The sequence below is a fragment of the Dendropsophus ebraccatus genome, chromosome 9, assembly GCF_027789765.1.
Source record: "Dendropsophus ebraccatus isolate aDenEbr1 chromosome 9, aDenEbr1.pat, whole genome shotgun sequence".
Taxonomy (NCBI): domain Eukaryota; kingdom Metazoa; phylum Chordata; class Amphibia; order Anura; family Hylidae; genus Dendropsophus; species Dendropsophus ebraccatus.
The window spans coordinates 9,076,515-9,104,027 of record NC_091462.1 but is presented as its reverse complement, the minus strand read 5'-3'; the positions used below and the strand labels follow the sequence as shown (position 1 = coordinate 9,104,027).

Sequence of the window (27,513 nt, the reverse complement as noted above, 5' to 3'; positions counted from 1 at the left end):
GAGAGAGACCCACAGAGAGAGAGAGACCCACAGAGAGAGAGAGAGAGACACATAGAGACCCACAGAGAGAGAGAGAGACCCACAGAGAGAGAGAGAGAGAGACCGAGAGAGAGACTCACAGAGAGAGACCCACAGAGAGAGAGAGAGAGAGACCCACAGAGAGAGAGAGAGAGACCGAGAGAGAGACTCACAGAGAGAGAGAGAGAGAGACCCACAGAGAGAGAGAGACCCACAGAGAGAGAGAGACCCACAGAGAGAGAGAGAGACACATAGAGACCCACAGAGAGAGAGAGAGACCCACAGAGAGAGAGAGAGAGAGACCCACAGAGAGAGAGAGAGAGACCGAGAGAGAGACTCACAGAGAGAGACCCACAGAGAGAGAGCGAGAGAGACTCACAGAGAGAGAGAGAGAGACCCACAGAGAGAGAGAGACCCACAGAGAGAGAGAGACCCACAGAGAGAGAGAGACCCACAGAGAGAGAGAGAGAGACCCACAGAGAGAGAGAGAGAGACCCACAGAGAGAGAGAGACCCACAGAGAGAGAGAGAGAGAGACCCACAGAGAGAGAGAGAGAGACCCACAGAGAGAGAGAGAGACCCACAGAGAGAGAGCGAGAGAGACTCACAGAGAGAGAGAGAGAGACCCACAGAGAGAGAGAGACCCACAGAGAGAGAGAGACCCACAGAGAGAGAGAGACCCACAGAGAGAGAGAGACCCACAGAGAGAGAGAGAGAGACCCACAGAGAGAGAGAGACCCACAGAGAGAGAGAGACCCACAGAGAGAGAGAGAGAGACCCACAGAGAGAGAGAGAGAGAGACCCACAGAGAGAGAGAGACCCACAGAGAGAGAGACCCACAGAGAGAGAGAGAGACTGCTCCACAGAGAGAGAGAGAGACCCACAGAGAGAGAGACTGCTCCACAGAGACATCCAGCATCTGAGAGACCCTCAGAGACATCCAGCATCTGAGAGAGAGAGAGACTGCTCCACAGAGACATCCAGCATCTGAGAGAGACAGCTTCACAGAGACATTCATCATCTGAGAGAGAGACTGCTCCACAGAGACATCCAACATCTGAGAGACTGCTCCACAGAGACATCCAACATCTGAGAGACCCACAGAGACATCCAACATCTGAGAGAGACAGCTTCACAGAGACATCCAACATCTGAGAGAGACAGCTTCACAGAGACATCCAACATCTGAGAGACCCACAGAGACATTCATCATCTGAGAGACCCACAGAGACATCCAAGATCTGAGAGAGACAGCTTCACAGAGACATCCAAGATCTGAGAGACCCACAGAGACATCCAGCATCTGAGAGAGAGACTCACAGAGAGAGCAACAGCTACAGAGAGAGAGACTCACGGAGAGAGACAGCTTCAGAGAGAGACCCACAGAGACATCCATCATCTGAGAGAGACTGCTCCACAGAGACATCCAGCATCTAAGAGAACCCACAGAGACATCCAGCCTCAGAGAGATACACCTCCATAGAGACATCCAGCTTCTGAGAGAGACAGCTCCATAGAGACATCCAGTATCTGAGAGAAAGACAGCTCCACTGTGACAACATCTGAGAGGCTGCTCCCCGGAGACATCTGACATAAGAGAGACAGCTCCACAGAGACATCCAGCATCCAAATAACAGATTATCTGACATCTAAAGAAAAAAAAAAAGCTGCTCTTTTACATCCAGTGTCTGAGAAAGAGACTGCTCCGCAGACATCTGGCACCTAGAGAGACTGCACTGTGGAGACGTCCATCATCTGAGAGACTGCTCTGCAGGGATAGCCGAGAGACAAGTGACATCAGGGTGTGAGCGCTCTGGTTCCACCATGCAGGGTGACCCACCGGCTATGAGAGTGTCCGATAGTGATGGGAAGCTAGACCTGACCCCCAGCCCCCACAACCACCGTGTGCCCCCGCGGGGGGTTAGCAGCAAGGTGTGGCAGTACAGGTGAGTGCACCGCCGGTCCTGTTACTTCTCATCACTGCAGCTGTAACCATGGGGATGTGGGGACATAGCGGCAGCCTGGAGAGGCCACGCCCCTTGTGGCCCCAGACTGGGGGAGCCCGTCCATTAATGTCAGGGTACGAAGCCGCTCTGTCAGTACATTACCTGCATAAAAGGTTGTCTCACCTGGATACAAGTGTAACAACCCCTCAGCTGTGAGCAGGTCAGGAGGGTTTAGAGACAGATGTTAACCAGAATTTTCCAGTTTACTGATCGTAAGTGAAGATGGTGAGAACACCTGCGGGGCAGATACATCGGGGCGGCCGGAAAGAGAGGCCGTCATTGTGGCCCATAGCAATGAGAGGAGGAGAGTGGTGTGAGGGGCGCAGGGGAGGGAGAAGAGTGGTGTGAGGGGTGCGGGGGAGGGAGAAGAGTTATATGAGGAGGGAGGGGAGTGGTGTGAGGGGCGCGGGGGAGGGAGGAGAGTTATATGAGGAGGGAGGGGAGTGGTGTGAGGGGCGCAGGAGGGAGAAGAGTCATATGAGGAGCGAGGGGAGTGGTGTAAGGGGTGCGGGGGAGGGAGGAGAGTTATATGAGGAGGGAGGGGAGGGGTGTGAGGGGCGCGGGGGAGGAGAGTTATATGAGGAGGGAGGGGAGGGGTGTGAGGGGCGCGGGGGAGGGAGGAGAGTTATATGAGGAGGGAAGGGAGTGGTGTGAGGGGCGTGGGGGAGGGAGGAGAGTTATATGAGGAGGGAGGGGAGGGGTGTGAGGGGCGCGGGGGAGGAGAGTTATATGAGGAGGGAGGGGAGGGGTGTGAGGGGCGCAGGAGGGAGAAGAGTTATATGAGGAGGGAGGGGAGTGGTGTGAGGGGCGCAGGGGAGGGAGGAGAGAAGAGTGGTGTGAGGGGCGCAGGAGGGAGAAGAGTTATATGAGGAGCGAGGGGAGTGGTGTGAGGGGTGCGGGGGAGGGAGGAGAGAAGAGTGGTGTGAGGGGCGCGGGGGAGGGAGAAGAGTTATAGGGGGAGGGAGGAGAGTTATATGAGGAGGGAGGGGAGTGGTGTGAGGGGCGCGGGGGAGGGAGAAGAGTTATATGAGGAGGGAGGGGAGTGTTGTGAGGGGCGCGGGGGAGGGAGGAGAGTTATATGAGGAGGGAGGGGAGTGTTGTGAGGGGCGCAGGGGAGGGAGGAGAGTTATAGGGGGAGGGAGGAGAGTTATATGAGGAGGGAGGGGAGTGGTGTGAGGGGCGCGGGGGAGGGAGAAGAGTTATATGAGGAGGGAGGGGAGGGGTGTGAGGGGCGCGGGGGAGGGAGAAGAGTTATGAGGAGGGAGGAGAGTGGTGTGAGGGAGGAGAGTTATAGGGGGAGGGAGGAGAGTGGTGTGAGGGGCGCGGGGGAGGGAGGAGAGTGGTGTGAGAGGCGCGGGGGAGGGAGAAGAGTTATATGAGGAGGGGCGTGGGGGAGGAACTGAGGAAAGTGGCGTGAGGATCGCGGGGGAGGGGAGTGGTGTGAAGAGCGTGGGGAGGGAGGAGAAGGGGGTGCAGGGGAGGGAGACGACATACGAGGAGCGCGGGGGAGGGAGAAGAGTTATATGAGGAGGGAGTGGTGTGAGGAGGAGGGAGGAGAGTTATATGAAGAGCGCGGGGAAGGGAGAAGAGTTATATGAGGAGCGCGGGGGAGGGAGAAGAGTAATGTGAGGAGGGAGAAGAGTTGTATGAGGAAGGAGGGGAGTTATATGAGGAGCGCAAGGGAGGGAGAGTTATATGAGGAGGGAGGGGAGTGGTGTGAGAAGCATGGGGGAGGGGAGTGGTGTGAAGAGCGCGGAGAGGGGGATGCGGGGGAGGGGAGTGAGGAGCACGGAGAAGGGAGAAGAGTTATATGTAGAGGGAGGGGAGTGGTGTGAGGATCACAGGGGAAGGAGGGGAGCGGTGTGGAGAGGGGGATGCGGGGGAGGGGAGTTATATGAGAAGTGTGGGGGAGTCGCCGCTGGGTCCTGTGCAGGGTTGTAGTCCTGCTTTGCCATAGTTTATATGGTTGATAGATGAGACCCAATATGGAGCTGGGCCATCGCAGGGTTAATGTTTGACTCTTTGTGATAGGGAAGTGAATGTGCCGATCTCCCCAGATTTTTTTGGACATTCTCAGTGGAAATTTTGTATCAGCTGCTCAGCCAGGAACTGGTTATAAGTTAGTGAACGCTGTGTAATATAATATAATAAGGCCGAGGGTCACATGAGGCGTCTTATGTATAAACTGCAGCCACAGCCGGAAGGTTGTGTAAAACATTAACACATGTTTATTTACAACGAGCCCTGGGACGGCTGAACCCTTCGGCTCCAGGGGACCGCGCCTTGTCTCGAGGGGTCTGCGCCTTGTCTCGAGGGGTCTGCGCCTTGTCTCGAGGGGTCTGCGCCTTGTCTCGAGGGGTCTGCGCCTTGTCTCGAGGGGTCTGCGCCTTGTCTCGAGGGGTCTGCGCCTTGTCTCGAGGGGTCTGCGCCTTGTCTCGAGGGGTCTGCCCATCTATAGGGGCAGAGATCCTGAGACTGACATTTGCAGAATTTTGCATTATTTACTAATGACGCTTCATATACAGGAGACTCCGTAATCGTCCGGCTTCTTGTCCTGTGATAGAAGATGAGTGTTCCCCAACCTGTGACTCTCCAGCTCTTACAAAACTACAACTCCCAGCATGCCCTGACAGTCTTTGGCTTTGTGACAGTGAGCAGCTATGGTTTCAGTCCTGAGTCAGGAAGCTGCCAACCTCTCACCTGCCATCTCCGCCCTTCTTGGCATGGCAGCCATGTTTGGTATTTTTAGCACTGAAGCCGCACGTTACTGATTCATTGTACGTCACTGGGTCACAGACGCTCTGGTAACACTGAGTGCCCGTCAGTCACATGACACACCGCACCCGAGCCCTGGGCATGGCAGACCCCCAACAAAGCCACAGGGGGTCTGCGATGAAGGTTACTTCCATGGGGTCTGATTATGCTGGATCACATCACTGGACGTTTTGGACGTTCACCAAGGGTTTATTGCATTTTCTGCTACAATAATAATAACAACCTGTGCAGTGCAGGTACCTGTCCCCAGGGATGATGCATGGCTATGAGTGTATAGATGTAGATGTGTGTGTGTGTGTGTGTATATATATATATATATATATATATATATATATATATATATATATATATATATATATATATAATCTATATGGACCCCAATCCCTCGTACAGAAGAGAAGTCACTGGTAGCTGTAACACTTGTATCCTCTGCTCTCTCCACCAGCGACCACATGGAGAATATCTGCGGGTATCTGATGAAGTACACCAACCTGGTCACCGGCTGGCAGTACAGGTAGGTGGGGAGGGGACAGCACTCATAATAGGTCATTGTTATTTCTCACATTTATTACAGGCTCCCCATTTAAAGGGAACATTTTTTTCATTTAAATCAACTTGTTTCAGAAAGTTATAGAGATTTGTTGTTTACTTCTATTTACTGCTCTGGACAGTTCCCGACATGGACAGCGGTGGCAGCAGAGAGCACTGTGTCGGACTGGAGAGAATACACCACTTCCTGCAGGATATACAGCAGATGATAAGTACTGGAAGACTGGAGATTTTTAAATAGAAGTAAATTACAAATCTGTATAACTTTCTGACACCTGCAAAATAGAAAACATTCTGCACATCCAAAATAACGTTCCAAAACTTCTGTATCTGTTGTATACAGCTTAAAGAGAGGTTTATGGCGTCCTTAGGGTAGCATAAACTAATGACAGAGATGCTGAACAGAATGATGTATCACTTACATTGCTCTGTGCAGCTGATCCAGAGATCTCCTCCTGAATAACATGGACAATAAGTAGTCCTCTCCATTATGTGCATGAGCCCAGTAGTCCTGGATATTCATGAGCAGCAGCAAACTCTGCCCACCAGCTGCTGATTGGCAGGTGACGCACAGGTGATGCACAGTGTTGGGTAAGTTGGGGTAAGTAATGAGCCCAGTACACCATCAGGCGGCGCGGTATAATACGTCTATGTTGGCTGCGTCACTCAGTTCATGGTTCAGGCTTTCTCTTTCTGTTTTCAGGTTTTTCGTCTTGAACAATGAAGCCGGGCTATTGGAATATTTTGTCAATGAGCAGTCAAAGAACCAGAAGGCGAGGGGCACGGTGCAGCTAGCCGGGGCCGTCATCTCCCCCAGTGATGAAGACTCCCACACGTTCACTGTCAATGCTGCTAGTGGAGAGCTGTACAAGCTGAGAGGTGAGGGGGAATATTAGATAGAGCAGATAGTTAAAGGGGTACGCCACTCAAACATAACTTTTGATATGTTGCTGCCCATGATGAGACTTACAATTCCTTCCATACTTGTTGTTATCTATTTAGTCTCCTTCCCCCGGTTTCCGCTAAAGACACAAAAATCTGTGTGTGAGCCTTTGTTTCTGTCTCCCCCTCCTCGCCCCTCCCTTCTGAGACGGCTGATGTAAACAAGTCCCTGACAGGCTGTATCTGCAACATTGTAGCTTTGTAATGCTGGGAGGATTAATCACAGTGAGATCATTAGCAGCTTGACCTCAAAATAACTCACCCAGCATTATAAAGAAACTACAATGTTGCAGATACAGCCTGCCAGGGACTTGTTTACATCAACAGTCTCAGAATGGAGGGGAAGACTGAGAGAGAGGCTCACACAACCCTATACCTGTAATCCTATATATGTCCCCTACAGCTTCAGACACCAAAGAGCGTCAGCACTGGGTGAGCCGTCTGCAGATCTGCACACAGCACCACACAGAAGCCATCGGCAAGGTGAGGCTGGGACAGGGTCATGCTTGGTGACAGGACGACATGGACGCTCCATTCACTCACGCTCTTCTCTCCTCTGTAGAACAATCCTCCCCTGAAGTCTCGCAGTTTCTCTCTGGCATCTCAGGGCAGCGGCAACTCTCCCGGCTCTCAGCGTCGGCCCAGCCAAAATGCATCGTCGTTCTTCACCATTGGCCACCACCGAGCAGTACCGAGCGGCAGGAAAGCCCTGATGTTACAGCCAGATCACCTGGGAGAAGTGAGGGAGGTGAGTGGGACAGTGGCTCCTCTCTAAGGGTGCGTTTACACGGATTTATCTGACAGATTTTTTGAAGCCAAAGCCAGAAATGTACTATAAGCAGAGAACAGAGGAAAATTACAAAATCTGTCAGATAAATCTGTCTGTGTAAACGCACCATAAGGGGGAGATATGGAAACCATCCGCAGCAGCCGACATCACCGGATCAGTGGTGGTCTGACTGGCGGCATCCTGACAGATTAGACCTTTATGGTTATTGCATCAATCTACTATAAAGATCTTCTATGACAGGGATGGGGAACCTGCGGCCCTCCAGCTGTTGCAAAACTACAATTTCCATCATGCCTGGACAGACAAAGCTTCGCTTTTGCTGTGAAATACATCAGTGCCAGGGAGCAGCTGCCAAAGCAGAAATGTTGGTGCATTATAAGAAATTGTGTTAAACAAAGCAATAACCCTTCAAATCCTTGTACGTCCTCTTCTTAAACACATGGGGGCATCAGGAAGAGAGGGCTCAGTGTTGTGTGTACTGTGTCACATGACACGTAAGAAACTTCTGATGATGTCATTGTCTAAGTTCACCATCTCCGCTCTGCTGTGACCTGGGGCAGCCAAGACCGCACTGGACACCATCACTTTCTGTAGCTGAAGAGCAGTCACAGTATCTCGCCTTCAGGATCCTTTACAGAGTGCTCGGAAAATGTGTAATGTAGAAGTGATGGGACTGATGCACCGGCGACGTGCTGAGTGATCCCGTAACAAGACACCCTCCCCATACTGACCTAGAAATGTATGCAGCAGCGAGGTGAGGGCAGGGTGACTCCGCAGAGGCCTATACAACCTCCCCCCCGCCGAAACAGGAAATATACGTAAGGATAACACTTCCCAAAATATAGATAGTCATACAGACATTCAGTGAGCTGGGGATGCTGGGAGATTCCAGCTCTGCAGAATAGTGAGTGCAGCTCAGCGCCCTGCAATGCCATAGAGAGTTAAAGGGGTCTTCCACTCAAATACAACTTTCCATATGTTGCTGCCCATGGTGAGACTAAAAATGCCTTCTATACTTGTTATTATCTATTCAGTCTCCTTCCCCCAGTTCCCAGCTGCTGCTTTCTGCTGACGACACAAAAATCTGTGTGTGAGGTTTCTCTTTGTCTCCCCCTTTTTCCCCCCTCCCTTCTGAGACGGCTGATGTAAAGAAATCCCTTCCAGGCTGTATCTGCAACATTTTAGCTTCTTTGTGTTGCTGGGAGGATTAATCACAACTTGACCAGTTCATCAGTAACTTGACCTCAGAATAACCTTCCCAGCATAACGAGCTACAATGTTGCAGATACAGCCTGCCAGGGACTTATCAGCCATCTCAGAAGGGAGGGGGGAGGAGAGGGAGACAGAGAGAGAGGCTAACACATTGCTTTTTATGTCTTCAGCAGAAAGCAGCAGCTGAGAACGGGTAAGGAGACTGAATATATAATAACAGTATAATAAGTATGGAAGGGATTGTTAGTCTCACCATGGACAGCAATATGCGGTTATATCTGAGTAGAATATCCCTTTAATAGAGTGCTGACTGAACCTGTGAGGTGTGCTCCTTTCATTCATTACTTTCTCTTCACTTACTTTCTCTGGATTGCGGGGGTCCCAGTTCCCCCCAGTGCGGGGGACCATTCAGCTAGTTATCCCCTATCCATAACTTTTGATAGTTGGACGTACCAATTAAAGGGGTGATCCAGGATTACAAAATCATGACTGCTGTTGTGTGTGGAACTGAGCTGCAATACCACGCATACACTGAGGACAATGGTGGCGCTGTGGGTTTTTCTGTATAACCTTTGTAATGCTTCTGACTTCTGTCCCTTCTGTTGTTTTTTTATCCATAGATGATGACGCGGGCGGAGGGTCAGCAGAGGGAGCTGATGCGCAGCATAGAAGGCCTCCCATCCAGCGGTCACTTCAGCTCCCTGGACCAGGACCTGCTCATGCTGAAGGCCACATCAATGGCCACCATGAATTGCCTGAATGACTGTTTCCACATGTTGTACCAGCAGCACACCGCGTTACAGAAGAGCAGCCTGCCTGCTGGTGAGTGACCCCCCTCCATGATCACAGACCCCCAAGGGGAGGTGCAGTACTGGCCATAGACTTATGATTGCTGTTGACGGATCCTGAATACCGGTTGGTGAGATTGTTGTGGATCTGTGTTGATCCCAGCATGCATTGTTGCTGGTGAATCATGTCTATGGTCCGATGAGGTGTCACATGTCTGTTCATGTAGTAATTCTGATGTCAGACCCCTCCCCCATACATAGACCCCAGATAATTTCCCCACGCCGTAAGCCGCTGCCGGACAATGACTAATAATGAGGTTCTGCCAATATTTGCAGCAAGCTCCATCATGAATTGTTAACATTAGTGGCCGCGGCTCCGAAGCCTCAAACATAAGAATGAGACGTGTGAATAATTTATCCCGGGAGCTGACAGCCGCCTGACTGTAACCGGAGCTCAGGGTGAGGACAGGTCACAGCCGCAGGGGGAACAATCAGGACCCTGATGCTGCAGGGGGTGTGTCTGTGACCCGAGCCCTGTGCCTGCTCCACCTCCTGTATCTAATGTGCTGACACCCGGCCCAGTGTCATGCTGACTGTCTGCTGAGCGCTGTCTGTCCCCGCATTTAGGAAGCACATTCACATTTATTATGTGATTAAAGACACTGGAGCTCTGTGCCGGACTGTGTCCCCTCTGCCCCTGAGCACTGTGCCCGGCTGTGTCTCTTCTGCCCCTGAGCTCTGTGCCCGGCTGTCTCTTCTGCCCCTGAGCACTGTGCCCGGCTGTGTCCCCTCTGCCCCTGAGCACTGTGCCTGGCGGTGTCTCCTCTGCCCCTGAGCTCTGTGCCCGGCTGTCTCTTCTGCCCCTGAGCTCTGTGCCCAGCTGTCTCTTCTGCCCGTAAACGCTGTGCCCGGCGGTCTCTTCTGCCCCTGAGCGCTGTGCCCGGCGGTCTCTTCTGCCCCTGAGCGCTGTGCCTGGCTGTCTCCTCTCTCCCCCGTCCCCTCCCTTTGTCCGGCGGTGTCCTCTCTCCCCCGTACCCTCCCTTTGTCCGGCGGTGTCCTCTCTCCCCCGTCCCCTCCCTTTGTCCGGCGGTGTCCTCTCTCCCCCGTCCCCTCCCTTTGTCCGGCGGTGTCCTCTCTCCCCTGTCCCCTCCCTTTGTCCGGCGGTGTCCTCTCTCCCCCGTCCCCTCCTTTTGTCCGGCGGTGTCCTCTACCCTGTCCCCTCCCTTTGTCCGGCGGTGTCCTCTCTCCCCTGTCCCCTCCCTTTGTCCAGCAGTGTCCTCTCTCCCTTGTCCGGCGGTGTCCTCTCTCTCCCCCGTCCCCTCCCTTTGTCCGGCAGTGTCCTCTCTCCCTTGTCCGGCGGTGTCCTCTCTCCCCCGTCCCCTCCCTTTGTCCGGCGGTGTCCTCTCTCTCCCCCGTCCCCTCCCTTTGTCCGGCGGTGTCCTCTCTCCCCCGTCCCCTCCCTTTGTCCGGCGGTGTCCTCTCTCCCTTGTCCCCTCCCTTTGTCCAGCGGTGTCCTCTCTCCCCCGTCCCCTCCCTTTGTCCGGCTGTGTCCTCTCTCCCTTGTCCGGCGGTGTCCTCTCTCCCCCGTCCCCTCCCTTTGTCAGGCTGTGTCCTCTCTCCCTTGTCCGGCGGTGTCCTCTCTCCCCCGTCCCCTCCCTTTGTCCGCCTGTGTCCCTGACATTGACCGCTGTGTTGAGCTCTTGTCCATCTGCTTCAGCCGTGAAGTACAACTTTCCAGCGAGTGTTTCCGCTCCTCTGTGGTGTCACCTTACCCCTCGGTGTCGGGTTCCCTCTATCAGGTAATCCCATGCAGCGGGCTAATGACGGGGGGCATTGTCTTGTACGAGCTGCTGAGCCGCAGATCATATAGGGCAGCTGGAAGAAGCAGCAGGTTCTCCTGTGCTCCCCCAGATTATTAGGGTGCAGTCCCCTGATCGCTGCACAATGTAGGACGGCTGCACCCCGACTGGATTATGAGCAGCTCTAAGTGCAAAATCCCTTTTCCCTCAGGGGTGACGATAAACTGGTTGGAACCAAAGAGCCTCCTGTCGGAGCATCTGGAGAATGGCGAGGCCCCCCGCTTCCCTGCCGAGGAGAGTAAGGAGCAGGAGCTGCTGATCGAGACGCAGGGAGAGCCGGCGATCAGCCAGCTGAGCAGGGTGAGTGCCGCCACCACCATTACACCCGCCTGTCTGTGGTACCCGGCATTGTGTACAGCTCAGGGTTTACTCCTGCCCTTAGACATGATTGTATGCTGCATCCATGGGCTCTGGGGGGCGCTCTGCCGCTCCAAATGAGAGGAAAAGTTAACCATGGGTCACACCAGGTAATAGGCTTACCATTTATTTAATAAAAAAATGTTAGGGCAATCTCACCAGTAGGTGGCGCTGTAGCGGTAATGGAATATTATTTGCATAGATTGAGCACAGGTTATTTCCCAACAGCGTGGCTTCTGCTCACCCCATCTCACCTCGTGTGACCCCTAGTTATGGGGGTTTCTTGAAGGCCAGGTCTACTTACTAGAAGGCCAGGTCAGTGTTAATATGAAAGCCGGCGTTTGTCTGCATTTTATAACAAGTTTGGTGGCGAACATAGAGAGCTGCGTTGATCAGATTGACCGTTTGCCGTGTTGCACAGCTACAGCGCCATCTAGTGGCAACTTCTAAAAGTTGTATTGAATAAATGGTGAATGCATCAAGTGTCCAAGTCCTGACACCTTGGGGGAGATTTCTCATACTGGTGTAAAGTAGAATTGTCTTTGTTGCCCCTAGCAACCAATCAGATTCCACCTTTCATTTTTCAAAGAGTCTGTGAGGAATGAAAGGTGGAATCAGATTAGTTGCTAGGGGCAACAAAGACAATTCTACTTTACACCAGTTTGACAAATCTCCCACTTTGTGTTTCTGTTCTGCACCATTTTTAAGATTTCTGGGCACATTTATTGTTCACATCCAGAGTCTAGAAACCAACCCCGACCTAGTCCAACACCAGGAGGCAATAGGACGAGACAGGTTTTATCCTTTTGATGTGAACCAGAATGTTTCTAGTAAGTGAAAGACAGTCTAATATGAAAGATGTTGGACCCTCATGTACATTGAGGAGGAGACCCCTGCACTTACAGATATTTCCCGTCATGGGGGGGACGGGGGTGCTGACTGACCCCCTATGTTTGCCCACTGTCAGGAATCAAGGGTCCAGATAGTGGGGGTTAACCGCTGATCATCCCCCACCTGATTCAGCTCCCACTGCTGCATTTTAGCTGTTGCAGAACTACAACTGTCAGCATGCAGTAACAGCATGAGGCTGGAGAGAACTGTATACCTGACCCGTCTGGTAGAGTAGGCCGTCCTCCACGCCCCCTATGTATTTTTTAATTTAGTTTATTGTTTTGTCCCTCACAGGAGCCTGTAGATATAGATCCAGATGAGGAGGTGGAGGACTCGTGTGAGCTGACTGAGGACGATCTGGGGGCGGTGGAGGAGCAGCGCAGCGTCATCCTGCACCTTCTGTCACAGCTGAAGCTCGGCATGGACCTCACACGGGTCAGTGTCTAGCAGTTATATATATATACACCCCCTATATACGCCATCCATTACCGTCGCCTCCACATGAGGGACGTTGTCTCAGGTGGCGCCTCTATATTCTCACTCACTGTGCTGTTTTCAGGTCGTCCTTCCCACCTTCATACTGGAGAAGCGTTCACTGCTGGAAATGTATGCAGACTTCCTGTCCCACCCGGACCTCTTCCTGTCCATCAGTGGGGGGCTCACCCCAGAGGCTCGCATGCTGAGGTTCGTGGAGTATTATCTCACCTCCTTCCACGAAGGACGCAAAGGTGCACTGGCCAAGAAGCCGTATAACCCCATCATCGGGGAGACCTTCCACTGCTCCTGGAGGGTCCCCAAGGACTGTGTGCAGCCCCCCCAAACCTCGGAGACCCTAGTAGATGCCCAGGATCAGACGCCGCAACCTCAGGAGGACTCCGCAGACAAGAAGGACGACTACACGGTTTGCTTTGTGGCTGAGCAGGTCTCTCACCACCCTCCTGTCTCAGGATTCTACGCTGAGTGCCCAGAGCGCAAAATGTGCGTCAACACCCACGTGTGGACCAAGAGCAAGTTCATGGGGATGTCCATCGGAGTCACCATGGTGGGAGAAGGTGATTGGCTGATAACTGTGCGTGTGCCGGACATGAGAGCAGAACAAGGAGACATATAAAAGGTGCACTCACTATTCTGCTAGAAACAGTCAGCAAGCTTGTGCACACCGCCCCCCCCCCCCCCCAAGGGGGTAGTTACTATGTCCTATATCTGATGACTACAGAGCCTGGTGTAAAGATGACATCTCCCAGAATGGAAAATCACCAAACCAGCAGGGAGGCCAGCACTGAAGCTAGCAGAATAGTGAGTGCAGCTCTGGAGTGTAATACAGGATGTAACTTAGGATCAGTAATGTATGTATGCAGCAGAATAGTGAGTGCAATTATGGGTATAAGGTTATGTTCACACTGAGCAAATGTGGCTGCCTCAGTGTGACACTGTTTCTCTATGGGAGGCCTTGTGCCATTCCATGTCAATTCTTTGAGCGGAGAGCGGCAGGAGCAGAGGTGCGCGAGCCCTCCCATAGGGAAACAGTGTCACACTGAGGCAGACAGGATTCCGCCACATTTGCTCAGTGTGAACATACCCTAATATGTTGCTGTGTAAGTTTGGGGTCCTTTCTTGGTCATTGACACCTGAAGCCTAGACGGCCTCCCCCAGATAGTCTCTCTTGTTGGTTCTGATGTCATCCTGATGACCGTCTCCTTCCTTTGGATGTGGATTGCGGTTCAGTTCTCTGGTGATTCTCATAGTTTTGGGACCATTCTCAGTGTTTCATCCTCTTCCCAGGTGTCCTGCACCTCCTGGAGTATGGCGAGGAATACACCTTCACGCTGCCCTGCGCCTACGCCCGCTCCATCCTCACCGTACCATGGGTGGAGCTAGGAGGGAAAGTGAATGTGAACTGCCCCAAGACAGGATACTCTGCAGCCATCACCTTCCACACAAAGCCTTTCTATGGAGGAAAGCTGCACAGGTGAGGCGTGGATGGTGGTGCTGAGTGACCAGGTGATGGCCGTTCACGATCGTCGGAGATTTGAGGATTTTTCTAGCATTGTATGCTTTGTAGCGCTGTGGCCTCGGGGAGCAGGACATGCATCATATACCATGACCTGTTTTCTTAACTTTTCAGGGTGACCGGTGAGGTGAAGCACAACCCGACCAACACGGTGGTGTGCAAGATTCAGGGCGAGTGGAACAGCATCCTGGAGTTCACGTACAGCAACGGAGACACCAGATGTGTGGACCTGACCAAGCTGCCGGTGACGAGGAAGAGGGTGCGGCCGGTGGACAAGCAGGGACCCTTCGAGTCCAGGTAAATAATGAGGCCTGTCAGTAATGTGCTTGTTCTGGAGTTGTCATGGCATCAACTACAAAATTTTCACCTCACCTCATTGTCTCGAATGTGTTGAGGTCATGTGACAGGAAGTCCCTGCAGCGCTGCCGGTTACACAACTCTAGATCAAGCACAACGCGTCCCTGACTCCTATCACAGCCTGTTATAACCTTCTTGTTTCTGGGGCTCCAGGAGGCTTTGGTCTCATGTGACAGAAGCCCTGATGGCGAAAAATATAGAGAAGGCCACGGAGCACAAGAGATCCCTGGAGGAGCGGCAGAGGGCGGAGGAGAGACACCGCACTGAAACTGAGACACCCTGGCAAACAAAGTACTTCTCCAAAGAGGTGAGTCCTGGCGCAATACCAGAGAACTGGAAAACCCTGGAGATCAAGGTGCAGTGATTGATGTCCTATATTCTAGTTACCTCCAGAGCTGCACTCGCTATTCTGCTGTTACATCATAATGAATAGGAAAAAAACAGTAAATAGTTTTCTGCTTATTTTTGGGGCTCTGGGGTCTCGTAGATCCAGCCCTGCTCCATGTCCCCCCTGCGGTGCTGTCTGGAACCCCCCTGAATTTTCTGTTTGTGTTGTTTACAGGGAGACGGCTGGATCTATAACCGCCCTCTATGGAAGAGTTGCAGCTCCGTTGTGTAAACCAGGAGATTCTGGCCATGTCCCAGGTCTGCAGAGGACTGAACCCCAGGAACGGTGTATACAGCCCCCCCTTTCTCCAGAGGGGGCTGTCTTAGTGCCCCTTGTTTTATAACCTCCCGATGCCTCTCTGATCTCACACAGTGAGACGCTGCAGCCGCTCAGGATCATCTCAGCCTGGATACCATGAGGCGACTCCTCCGCTCTGACCTCCCGTCACCTCGTCCAGTATTAGTTTGCCTCTGTCGTTGACCGGTCCCTGAGCCGTGGTGTCTGCGCTGCGGGGGCCCATGTGGCCCCCTCCCTGCACTGAGCAGTCAATGTTCCCGCTCCTTGGCCTCCACGGATGAGGAAATCATCTCAGCTGCGGTCAGAATGTCCCGCTCCGGATGCGACCACAATCTGCTTATGTTCTGCTTATGTTTTGGATTGTTTTACAAATGACGATTAACCCTTTCCCTGCACATGCTGCCTCTGGAACCCCCCTCCCGGGGATGGACTGGGGTAAATGGGCTTTGGGGGTTCAGGCCATGACTATATTAACCCCTCTCCTGCCGCTTCCTGTCAGGTTTACTGAAGACTCTCTGACCATCAGCCACATCTCTACCTGACTGGACGCTGTTTGCGCAGTGATTGGAGGATGATGGGTTCTCTGTACAGTATATGAGTGGTGCCTTATCTCTCTTCTGAATGTCGTCTTCCAATCCGTGTCTGCTCTGGTGTGACCGTCGGGGGGGGGGGGGGGGGGGGGGAAGAGGGCGTCTCCTGCACTGAGAGAACAGATGTCTTACAAACCGTGTGATGGAAGAATGAGAATAAATTGTGAATTGTCTCCATCCCGAGTCATTTCTGGTAGCGGATTGTTTACCGATTTTGGGTCTGCACTGCACCTTCGGCCCTCCAGCTGTTGTAAAACTACAAAACCCATCATGCCTGGACAGCCAAAGCAAAGCTAGGTACGATGGGAATTGTAGTTTTGCAACAGCTGGAGGGCTGAAGGTTCCTCATCCCTGGTGTAGAACTATAGACCTAGGAACATGTGAAGAGAAGCAGCTGCTCATATCACTCATTGTAGTCTGAAACATCAGATCTGCGGACTGCCATGACCCACCTCAGGAATTACACCACACCCTGTCTTATTACGGTGTGAGGAGGAGTAGAGTTGTGTTCATTTGTGTTTAGGATTGCTACCAGATCCCATTAGAAGTTTTAGGGGTACTCCACTCAAACATAACTTCTGATATTTTGCTGCCCATGGTGAGACTAAGGGTCCTATTCCATGGGCCGAGCAGGGCCCGATCAATGATGTAAACGAGCGCCGATCTGCTAGATCAGCGCTCGTTTACTGGGCCTATTCCACGGCCCCGATTATCCGTAAGCGAGGGGTGCAGGGACATCGTTACCGATGTCCTTGCAGCAGCTGTAATACATTACCTGGTAGGACTTCTCCTCCGCTCTGTCTTCCTCCCCGGGTCCCGCTCGCAGCATCAACTCCGATGACAGCTCAGTCAGGCCGCTCCGGAGCTGCTGATGCTGCGCGCGGGACCCGGGGAGGAAGACAGAGCGGAGGAGAAGTCCTACCAGGTAATGTATGATGCTGCGAGCGGGACCCGGAGAGGAAGACAGAGCGGAGGAGAAGTCCTGCCAGTTTATGTATGGTGCTTCTCAAATCGTGGGTCGCCCAACGCGCACCGCTATTCCACCGTAGCAATGCCCGTTGGGTGACCGATGATTTTAGGTCTGGCCCTAAATAAACGATCAGCCAATGACACGATCATCGGCTGATCGTTTTCTCTATTCCACCGAGCGACAATCGGCTGAATCGGGCCGATTATCGCTCCCGTGGAATAGGCCCCTAACAATCTCTTCCATACTTGTTATTATCTATTCAGTCTCCTTTCCCCAGTTCTCAGCTGCTGCTTTCTGCTGAAGACACACAAATCTGTGTCTGAGCTTTTCTCTCCATCTCCCCCCCCCCCCCCCCCTTCGCATTCTGACAGAACTGATGTAAACTAGTTTCCGGCAGGCTGTATCTGTAACATTGTAGTTTCCTTGTAATGCTGGGAGGGTTATTCTGAAGTAGCCCTCCCAGCATTACAAAGAAGCTACAATGTTGCAGATAAAGCGTGCCAGGGACTTGTTTCCATCAGCTGTCTCAGAAGGGAGGAGGAGGAGACAGGCTCACACACAAGTTTTTGTGTCTTCAGCAGAAAGCAGCAGCTGAGAACTTGGGGAAGGAGACTGAATAGATAATAAGTATTAAAGCAATTGTTAGTCTCACCATGAGCAGTTACATATCAAAAGTAATGTCTGGGTGGAATACCCCTTTAATGGGGCATGTTCGGTGGCTTGTGTCCATCTTGTTCACCTGTTTTTCTGCTTCTATGACAGAAAGGGAGGAGACAATTGCTCTGCCGTATATAATAACCCAACTGCAGATGTGGTTTATGCTTTATATAAAATAACTGGATAAATAGATCAGAAGTCGCCACCATCATGTCGCAATGATTATGCTGTTGTGTTCTTCATAGAAGATTTTGGGGCTCACAACTGGAAAATATCGTACCCCATTGTTATTGTGCGTTAAATGTTTCTAATTATAAATGCCCATTGTATATAATATCCTGGTGATTACAGTGGGGAAATAAGTGTATGATACGCTGCTGATATTGCACATTTTCCCACCTACACAGGCCGGAGAGGGGGTAACATTTCTGGTTGGAAACTTTACCTGTGAAGCATTTCGTTCCTATCGGGATTCTGCTAATCAGGCTGCGGGCTTTGAAGTCTGCTCCTCTCCCTGCCGCTCCTCCCCGGGTGCTGGAAAAAGCTGGATCCAATCATGGGAAAGTTTCCCAGGACTGGATTAATCTTTTCCCGGCACCTGGGGAGGAACGGCAGGGAGCGGAGCCAAATTCCGATAGGAACGAAGCACTTTGTTCCTACTGTAAATTCACTCATCTCTAATCCTTACCCCACAAGGCGAGTACTTGCATGGAGCCCCAGACTGAGGAAAATGTAGTCATCTTCTGTTTCCTCTATTCTCTAATAATTGCCCCAACAGTGCTGCCTTCTCACCAAGCTGCTTGCCTATTGTCCTGTAGCCCATCCCAGCCTTGTGCAGATCTACAAATTGTCTCTGGTGTCCTTAGACAGCACTTTGGTCTTTGCCATGGTGGAGAGGTTCGACTGTGACGGAGTGTGTGAACAGGTGAAGAGATAAAACGGGTGCAGGTAATCCAGGTAATAAGGGCAGAGGAGGAGGAGCTTCTTATAGAGACACTGACAGCTCTGTGAGAGGCAGCAGTCCTGCTGGTCAGTGATCAAATCCTTATTCCATGTAATAAAATGGTGAATATTTATAAATCCTACAATGTGATTATCTGGAATGTTCTATAGATTCTGTCTCTCACAGGTGACGTGTTATGATAAAACTTACACCTCTCCATTCTTTGTAGGTGCGAAAACGTATAAAATCTGCAGTGTATGAAATACTTATTTTCCCCACTGTATGCCTGGGACTGTCCAGCAAATGTGCAGACCCATCATGTGTGGCGCGGTACCATTATAGAGATAGTGTGGCACCATCAGCAGCTGCCGCTTGTATGTAACTGCAGACATTTGATGGCCGCTCAGGTTTAACACTGGTTGGAGTTCATGTTTCTGCTGCCGTCACAGTCCGTCTGTCTCATTATGAGGAAGCGTTCGGCCACGCAGTGAGCGGTCAGACGAGCCTCGGGGTCATGGTCCCAGCACTCTGTGATTGTGTCACATAGGATGTCTAGACCCTGCAAAGAAGGTCAGAGGTTAGTGGGGTCAATATACAGCGCATGAGTAAGGAAGCCCCGCCTTCCGAAACGTCGCGCGGCAGGGAGAGGACGCCTAACCTCTAGCTACCTCCAGTGCTCTGACTACACACAGCCGAACCTTGTATATTGCTTCCAAATAAAGAAGTCAAGATGAAGACTACTGAAACGTGAGTGTACTCTTCATACATTGCACACTCACTGCAGAAAGTTAAAGGTGAACGATAGGATACACAAACTATCACAGGGTCAATATACAGGTCAGGGTTGGTCCCCTGTAATCCGTCCTATAACGTGGATGACTGAACATGAGATCACACTGGATCCCGATCCCTCCACAGTCTCACCGGGTGCCTCCTCCAGCTGTCAGGAATGTCCGGCCGTCCTCGTCCGTGTAACACCACGTCTCTCATGGTCTCCACACATGGCCGCTCCAGAACCATCGACCCAAAGGGCAGCTCATAGTTCTTCACTTCTGAGGGGGCAAATAAGCAGAGAGATCTGTAAAATAGATTCCTTAGAGCAGTGTGCCCCCAACTTGTGGCCCTCCAGCTGTTCCTCACCTCCGATGGCGTCACACCGAGATACCATTTCCCACAATACTAGAGCCAAGGAGTACACGTCCATTTGTTTGAAGGACTCCATATCCTCCAGGTTCACCCGGGACTCAAGAACCTCTGGAGCCATGTAACGGGCTGTCCCAACCTACACAGGATATAGAAAGGGTCTCCATAATTACATCATGTGACTATGACATCACCTCCACCTCTTCCAATAATATATAGTGTGACTATGACATCACCTCCACCTCTTCCAATAATATATAGTGTGACTATGACATCACCTCCACCCCTTCCATTAATATATAGTGTGACTATGACATCACCTCCACCCCTTCCAATAATATATAGTGTGACTATGACATCACCTCCACCTCTTCCAATAATATATAGTGTGACTATGAAATCACCTCCACCCCTTCCATTAATATATAGTGTGACTATGACATCACCTCCACCTCTTCCAATAATATATAGTGTGACTATGACATCACCTCCACCTCTTCCAATAATAAATATTGTGACTATGACATCACCTCCACCCCTTCCATTAATATATAATGTGACTATGACATCACCTCCACCTCTTCCAATAATATATAGTGTGACTATGACATCACTTCCGCCTCTTCCAATAATATTTAGTGTGACTGACATCACCTCCACCTCTTCCAATAATATATAGTGTGACTATGACATCACCTCCACCTCCTCCAATAATATAGTGTGACTATGACATCACCTCCACCCCCTCCAATAATATATAGAGTGACTATGACATCACCTCCACCCCCTCCAATAATATATAGAGTGACTATGACATCACCTCCACCTCCTCCAATAATATATAGAGTGACTATGACATCACCTCCACCTCTTCCAATAATATATAGTTTGACTATGACATCACCTCCACCTCCTCCAATATATAGTGTGACTATGACATCACCTCCACCTCTTCCAATAATATATAGTTTGATTATGACATCACTCCACCCCCTCCAATAATATATAGTTTGACTATGACATCACCTCCACCCCCTCCAATAATATAGTGTGACTATGACATCACCTCCACCCCCTCCAATAATATATAGTGTGACTATGACATCACCTCCACCCACTTCAATAATATATAGTGTGACTATGACATCACCTCCACCCCCTCCAATAATATATAGTGTGACTATGACATCATCTCCACCTCTTCCAATAATATATAGTGTGACTATGACATCACCTCCACCCCCTCCAATAATATATAGTGTGACTATGACATCACCTCTACCTCTTCCAATAATATAGTGTGACTATGACATCACCTCCACCATTAATATATAGTGTTACTATGACATCACATCCACCCCCTCCAATAATATATAGAGTGACTATGACATCACCTCCACCTCTTCCAATAATATATAGTGTGACTATGACATCACCTCCACCTCTTCCAATAATATATAGTGTGACTATGACATCACCTCCACCTCTTCCAATAATATATAGTGTGACTATGACATCACCTCCTACATTCAGTGTAATAATGATGTAACATCACACCTTCCATATAATGTCACTGTGATAGGGCTGGGAGGCTAATAGTGAACAAACAAAACTGGGCATGGCCTCGGTTAACCGTCCTGATCTCCTGCAGGCCATTTTTTTCATGCCTTCCTGCAGTCTGGCAGCAGATTTTTACTTCACTGCAAGATTGTGGTGACAGATCTCGGCATGCCGCACGAAGGCCGCAGCATGTGAGGGAAGGGCCACTTGCTGCGTGAGGGGAGTGTGCCCTCAGCTCAGGTGAGGAGGAGACTGTGCCTATTGTGTAGAGCAGTGATTTTCAACTAGTGTGCCGCGACACATGGTCGGGTGTGCCGCGGGGAAAGTTCCCCAAACTATGGTGCCCCTGTGTTTTGTCCCCTGGCAATACGCAGCGAAACATGGGGGAGAGAAGCACAGGAGAGAAGCATGGGGGAGAGAAGCAGGGGGGAGAAGTATGGTGGAGAGAAGCACAGGAGAGAAGCATGGGGGAGAGAAGCACAGGAGAAAAGCAGGGGGGAGAAGTATGGTGGAGAGAAGCACAGGAGAGAAGCATGGGGGAGAGAAGCACAGGAGAGAAGCAGAGGGGAGAAGTATGGTGGAGAGAAGCACAGGAGAGAAGCATGGGGGAGAGAAGCACAGGAGAGAAGCAGGGGGGAGAAATATGGTGGAGAGAAGCACAGGAGAGAAGCAGGGGGGAGAAGCATGGGGGAGAGAAGCAGGGGGAGAAGTATGGTGGAGAGAAGCAGGGGGGAGAAGTATGGTGGAGAGAAGCACAGGAGAGAAGCATTGGGAAAAGTATGGTGGAGAGAAACACAGGAGAGAAGTAGGGGGGAGAAGTATGGTGGAGAGAAGCACAGGAGAGAAGCATGGGGGAGAGAAGCACAGGAGAGAAGCATGGGGGAGAGAAGCACAGGAGAGAAGCAGGGGGGAGAAGTATGGTGGAGAGAAGCACAGGAGAGAAGCATGGTGGAGAGAAGCAGAGGGGAGAAGTATGGTGGAGAGAAGCACAGGAGAAAAGCAGGGGGGAGAAGTATGGTGGAAAGAAGCACAGGGGGGAGAAGAAAACAAGCCCAGGTTTCACACTGAGTGAGTATAAATACATTTAGAATCTATATTATTAACTATATGTATAATATGTACTGTTTTAGCGCCATTTTGTGCCATTATGGTGTGCCCCTGGATTTTTTAAGTATAAAAAGTGTGCCGCGGCTCAAAAAAGGTTGAAAATCACTGGTGTAGAGGAAAAGGGGCACCTGGCTGGGGCAGAGGGAGTACATGGCCGAGGCAGAGGGGGCACCTGGCTGGGGCAGAGGGGGCACCTGGCCGAGGCAGAGGGGGCACCTGGCCGAGGCAGAGGGGGCACCTGGCCGGGGCAGAGGGGGCACCTGGCCGAGGCAGAGGGGGCACCTGGCCGAGGCAGAGGGGGCACCTGGCCGGGGCAGAGGGGGCACCTGGCCGAGGCAGAGGGGGCACCTGGCCGAGGCAGAGGGGGCAACTGGCCGAGGCAGAGGGGGCACCTGGCTGGGGCAGAGGGAGTACATGGCCGAGGCAGAGGGGGCACCTGACTGGGGCAGAGTACGGCAGAATATTCCCGTGTAACCTATTCATGGACAGAGCCTGCTGGGCAGCACTGATGCTGTATACAGGAGAACATTGTGTGCAGTGTAGGGTATATGGCTGTATTCCAGTTGACCTCTTGTTCTTTTCTATGTCCTACCTGTCCACTGTTGGCAAAGTCATCTGCTGTAAGTGACGGATCCAGACGGAGGGCAATGCCAAAGTCACACAGTGCACACTCGGAGTCACTCTTCACGAGGATGTTGCTGCTTTTGATGTCGCGGTGAGCTATAGCCACCTTGGAGGCGCCACACGGGGTGTAGTCGCTGTGCAGATGAGCTACTCCACTTACAATGGAGCCGGCCATGTCCAGAAGAGACGTCCAGCTCAGGAGGTGTCGGGACAGGTAGTCCTTGAGGTTGCCCCTGGCATGGTAGGCTGTGATGATCCAGTACTCCTTGTGCAGGCTGCTGCCACGCTCCTCCATAGTGATGAACTGCAGCACGTTCTCATGCTTCAGGTTGGCGTCGGTGAAGATGCTGCTCTCGTTCTTCCAGGAGGAGTATTCCTGTGCAGGGAAGATCTTCACGGCCACCATCTCATAGTGCCCGGACTCGGTGTGTTTCAGCTTGGCTCTCCACACCTCAGCGAAGCGCCCCTTCCCAACACGATGGTCGAGCTCTATGGGAAGCAGCTCGGTGTTGTGATTGATGGTGTTGGCGCAGGCCGTACTTATATTACACTGAGAGGCGGACATCAGCGATGAGGAGAACCGGCAGAAATCATGGCCCGGCCTCCGGCTCTGTAAGGGGACACTGCCTCTCCCCAGCCATGACTTGGGCCTCTTCCTCAGCCTGTGGGTGCGGTAAAGGTAGAAGAGGCCGGTGACAGTTATTGCCAGCAGGAGAGGAGGAAGCAAACTGATGGCGGCCACCGGCACGGCCTCACGGCTATGGAGTAGCGAGTAACCTGGTGGGAGACATGAGAGAAATAGGAGGATGCACAGTATAAAGTCTATAGTATATAGCATTCTTATGTGGGAACCACAGGAGCTTCTTACATGGACACTGCTCCTGCTATGTGGTCAGTGTACGGCACTCCTATATGTATGATCCTGCTATGTGGACAGTGTACAGCACTATTATGTGCATTATCCTGCTATGTGTTCAGTGTACGGCACTCCTATATGTATGATCCTGCTATGTGGTCAGTGTATGGCACTCCTATATGTATGATCCTGCTATGTGGTCAGTGTACGGCACTCTTATGTGTATGACCCTGCTTTGTGGTCAGTGTATGGTACTCTTATGTGTATGACCCTGCTATGTGGTCAGTGTACAGCACTCTTATGTGTATGATCCTGCTATGTGGTCAGTGTACGGCACTCCTATATGTATGACCCTGCTATGTGGTCAGTGTACGGCACTCCTATATGTATGGTCCTGCTATGTGCATATACTTTATATTTTAACACACAACCCCCTCTCCCGGCCAAAATCATGTGACCGCTGGTCGGCACTCTTATGTGTATGACTCTGCTATGTGGTCAGTGTACAACACTCTTATGTGTATGGTCCAGCTATGTGGTCAGTGTACGGCACTCCTATATGTATGTTCCTGCTATGTGGTCAGTGTACGGCACTCTTATGTGTATGACCCTGCTATGTGGTCAGTGTACGGCACTCTTATGTGTATGACCCTGCTATGTGGTCAGTGTACAGCACTCTTTTGTGTATGATCCTGCTATGTGGTCAGTGTACGGCACTCCTATATGTATGATCCTGCTATGTGGTCAGTGTGCGGCACTCCTATATGTATGATCCTGCTATGTGGTCAGTGTATGGCACTATTATGTGTATGACCCTGCTACGTGGTCAGTGTACGGCACTCTTATGTGTATGACCCTGCTATGTGGTCAGTCTATGGCACTCTTATGTGTATGACCCTGCTATGTGGTTAGTGTACAGCACTCTTATGTGTATGGTTCTTCTATGTGGTCAATGTATAGCACTCTTATGTGTATGGCTCTTCTATGTGGTCAGTGTATGGCACTCTTATGTGTATGATCCTGCTATGTGGTCAGTGTACGTCACTCCTACATGTATGACCCTGCTATGTGGTCAGTGTACGGCACTCTTATGTGTATGACCCTGCTATGTGGTCAGTGTACAGCACTCTTATGTGTATGATCCTGCTATGTGGTCAGTGTACGGCACTCCTACATGTATGACCCTGCTATGTGGTCAGTGTACAGCACTCTTATGTGTATGACCCTGCTATGTGGTCAGTGTACAGCACTCTTATGTGTATGACCCTGCTATATGGTCAGTCTATGGCACTCTTATGTGTATGACCCTGCTATGTGGTTAGTGTACAGCACTCTTATGTGTATGGTTCTTCTATGTAGTCAATGTACGGCACTCTTATGTGTATGATCCTGCTATGTGGTCAGTGTACAGCACTCTTATGTGTATGATCCTGCTATGTGGTCAGTGTACAGCCCTCCTACATGTATGACCCTGCTATGTGGTCAGTGTACGACACTCTTATGTGTATGGTCCTGTTATGTGCATATACTTTATATTTTAACACACAACCCCCTCTACTGGCCATGATCATGTGACCACGGGTCGGTGACCCAGGCCCTCGGTGACCCCCTCCTCACCATTACTCTGGTTGTAGAATATGAGTTTGTCGTTGCACTCCTGCTCCTCCACACAGCCGCATATATAGAGGAGTCCGGAGTCTGCGGACATCGCCTGCATCACACACCGGGCCGTGTTGTAGCTGGGGAGCAGGATGTTCTCCAGGGGGAGGTGGGGATGGTGGCAGAGGGTCATCACCTGGACGCTCTCATTGTCCTGCTTCCTGTAAGAGAGGAGCTGCATGAGATCAGGACCCAAACCTGACAGCACAGGGGGGTGGGGGGCCTGGTGCTGCATGTGGGGGTGTATGGGGGGCAGCCCCTCCATTCTCCATGTTCCCAGTTCCCAGAATGCAAATCACCAGAATATACAATGAACATGCAGGATACCCTGAAAGGTGTGACTGCAGCTCTGGATGTGACTGGAGTAATATAACGCAGTGGAGCTGCACAGAACATCTAACACACACACTTTCAGGATGGGGATTTATAATGGAATTAATGGGATTTTCCAGGTTTCCCGGACATAATGTAGTCAGCTGACTCAGCTGGACCCTGCACCACCGAGCACGGCCAAGTGTGACAGAACGATGTGCAGCCCTGTGATAGACCTTAGTGTTTCCTTCCCTCCCATGTGCAGGATGTCAGTGAATGGAACACATCTTATATCCAGAGGCCTCGTCCTGCTCACATGGCAGGATACAAAGCTCACTCCTACACTGATACATTGTGACGAATCCTCACCAGTGTCAGGTCAGGACAGGATTACAGTCTCTGGATGTGATCAGGAAAGTTACCACTCACTGAAAGCAAACAGAGATCTAGAAAAAGCTTTCCGGATAAGACAGAGGGTGATGATGGGGGTAGCGGAGGCTGGGAGTGATGCTTCCTTACCAGACGGTGACGCAGATCTCTTCTGTGGTTTCGCAGTAGGAGCTCAGGCTGCAGTTGGTGTAGCAGACGCCGCCATCACACACCGGGTGAGAGTTATCACACCATTTACACAGGTTTGTCCTTGTGTTTCGGTGAGCGAAGGCCAGTGACACTGCGGGGAACACGAGTAACAGAGTCATCATCGAGTGAGTGTCAGATATCAAGAGCTCCCCTATAAATACTAAGAGGACTGTCATATAAGTCAGATATGCAGGTCGGAAATCACTATGTCTGACTGTAAACCTGTCTGACTGTACAATATGTCTGACTGTATGCTATGTCTGACTGTAAACCTGTCTGACTACACCATGTCTGACTGTACACTGTGTCTGACTGTACACCATGTCTGACTGTACACTATGTCTGACTGTACACTGTGTCTGACTGTACACTATGTCTGACTGTACACTGTCTGACTGTACACTATGACTGTTCACCTGTCTGACTGTACACTACGTCTGACTATGCCATGTCTGACTGTACACTATGTCTGACTAATCACCATGTCTGACTGTACACTATGTCTGACTGTACTCCTGTCTGACTAATCACGTCTGACTGTACACTATGTTTGACTGTACGCCTGTCTGACTGTACACTATGACTGTTCACCTGTCTGAATGTACACTATTGTCTGACTATGCCATGTCTGACTGTACACCATGTTTGACTGTACTCCTGTCTGACTAATCACCATGTCTGACTGTACACCTGTCTGACTGTACACCTCTGACTGTATGCTATGACTGTACACCTGTCTGACTGTACACTATGTCTGAATGTACGCAATGACTGTACACTATGTCTGACTGTACACCATGTTTGACTGTACTGTCTGACTAATCACCATGTCTGACTGTACACCTGTCTGACTGTACACTATGTCTGTACACCTGTCTGACTGTACACCTCTGACTGTATGCTATGACTGTACACCTGTCTGACTGTACACTATGTCTGACTTACGCTATGACTGTACGCTATGACAGGATGACACTTGAGAAGGAAACCAGTCCGGTTTGGAAACGCGTTGTGTCGCCATGAATGTTTTAATTATCAATACATTTTTTTGGGACCTGCGCCCTACGTACCCTGGTTGGAGGGAGGTCGATTTGCTTCATGTTATCAATCTTGTATGGTAATTCCTGGGAGTGGCAGCGATCCTAACATATGCGATATTGAGTGTTGTGCCTCTTATTGCACAACGCTATCAGGTGAGAGTTTTTTATTTCATCTCTCTCACCAACCAATTATACTCCTGATCTATGCTATGGAGCGCTGTTCTAATTTCTTTT

The 27,513-nt window shown here is 51.0% G+C and overlaps 2 protein-coding genes across 4 annotated transcripts; one reads left to right on the top strand and one right to left on the bottom strand.

Moving 5' to 3' along the window:
* Nucleotides 1-845: 845 nt before the first annotated feature.
* OSBPL11 (oxysterol binding protein like 11) lies at nucleotides 846-15,906 on the top strand. 3 transcript variants are annotated; one of them, XM_069982481.1, is made up of 13 exons: nucleotides 846-1,963; nucleotides 5,244-5,312; nucleotides 6,051-6,226; nucleotides 6,693-6,772; nucleotides 6,852-7,037; nucleotides 8,912-9,113; nucleotides 11,090-11,238; nucleotides 12,481-12,621; nucleotides 12,746-13,238; nucleotides 13,969-14,155; nucleotides 14,312-14,494; nucleotides 14,708-14,861; nucleotides 15,117-15,906. In XM_069982481.1, the coding sequence occupies exons 1-13, from the start codon at nucleotides 1,842-1,844 to the stop codon at nucleotides 15,171-15,173; spliced, it is 2,199 nt and encodes a 732-aa protein (XP_069838582.1). In that variant the 5' UTR covers nucleotides 846-1,841; the 3' UTR covers nucleotides 15,174-15,906. The 3 variants fall into 3 exon arrangements, with proteins under 3 accessions (XP_069838582.1, XP_069838584.1, XP_069838583.1); XM_069982483.1 differs by lacking the exon at nucleotides 846-1,963 and adding an exon at nucleotides 4,409-4,800; XM_069982482.1 differs by lacking the exon at nucleotides 846-1,963 and adding an exon at nucleotides 4,825-5,034.
* A 1,687-nt stretch (nucleotides 15,907-17,593) lies between these two features.
* LOC138801740 (TGF-beta receptor type-2-like) lies at nucleotides 17,594-26,358 on the bottom strand. The gene is made up of 6 exons (XM_069984834.1): nucleotides 26,180-26,358; nucleotides 25,307-25,509; nucleotides 22,802-23,610; nucleotides 19,540-19,681; nucleotides 19,324-19,451; nucleotides 17,594-18,958 (listed from the first exon to the last, which is right to left on the bottom strand). The coding sequence occupies exons 1-6, from the start codon at nucleotides 26,356-26,358 to the stop codon at nucleotides 18,809-18,811; spliced, it is 1,611 nt and encodes a 536-aa protein (XP_069840935.1). The 3' UTR covers nucleotides 17,594-18,808.
* Between the last annotated feature and the right edge of the window lie 1,155 nt (nucleotides 26,359-27,513).

Coding starts and splice junctions, on each gene's coding strand:
- OSBPL11 (XM_069982481.1), top strand. CDS start 1,842: ATGCAGGGTGACCCACCGGCTATGAGAGTGTCCGATAGTGATGGGAAG. Junction 6,773..6,851: donor ACACAGAAGCCATCGGCAAG/GTGAGGCTGGGA, acceptor TCTCCTCTGTAG/AACAATCCTCCCCTGAAGTC. Junction 11,239..12,480: donor CGATCAGCCAGCTGAGCAGG/GTGAGTGCCGCC, acceptor TGTCCCTCACAG/GAGCCTGTAGATATAGATCC.
- LOC138801740 (XM_069984834.1), bottom strand. CDS start 26,358: ATGACTCTGTTACTCGTGTTCCCCGCAGTGTCACTGGCCTTCGCTCAC. Junction 19,682..22,801: donor ACTTTGCCAACAGTGGACAG/GTAGGACATAGA, acceptor TATCCTGTGTAG/GTTGGGACAGCCCGTTACAT. Junction 19,452..19,539: donor TCGGTGTGACGCCATCGGAG/GTGAGGAACAGC, acceptor TTGCCCCCTCAG/AAGTGAAGAACTATGAGCTG.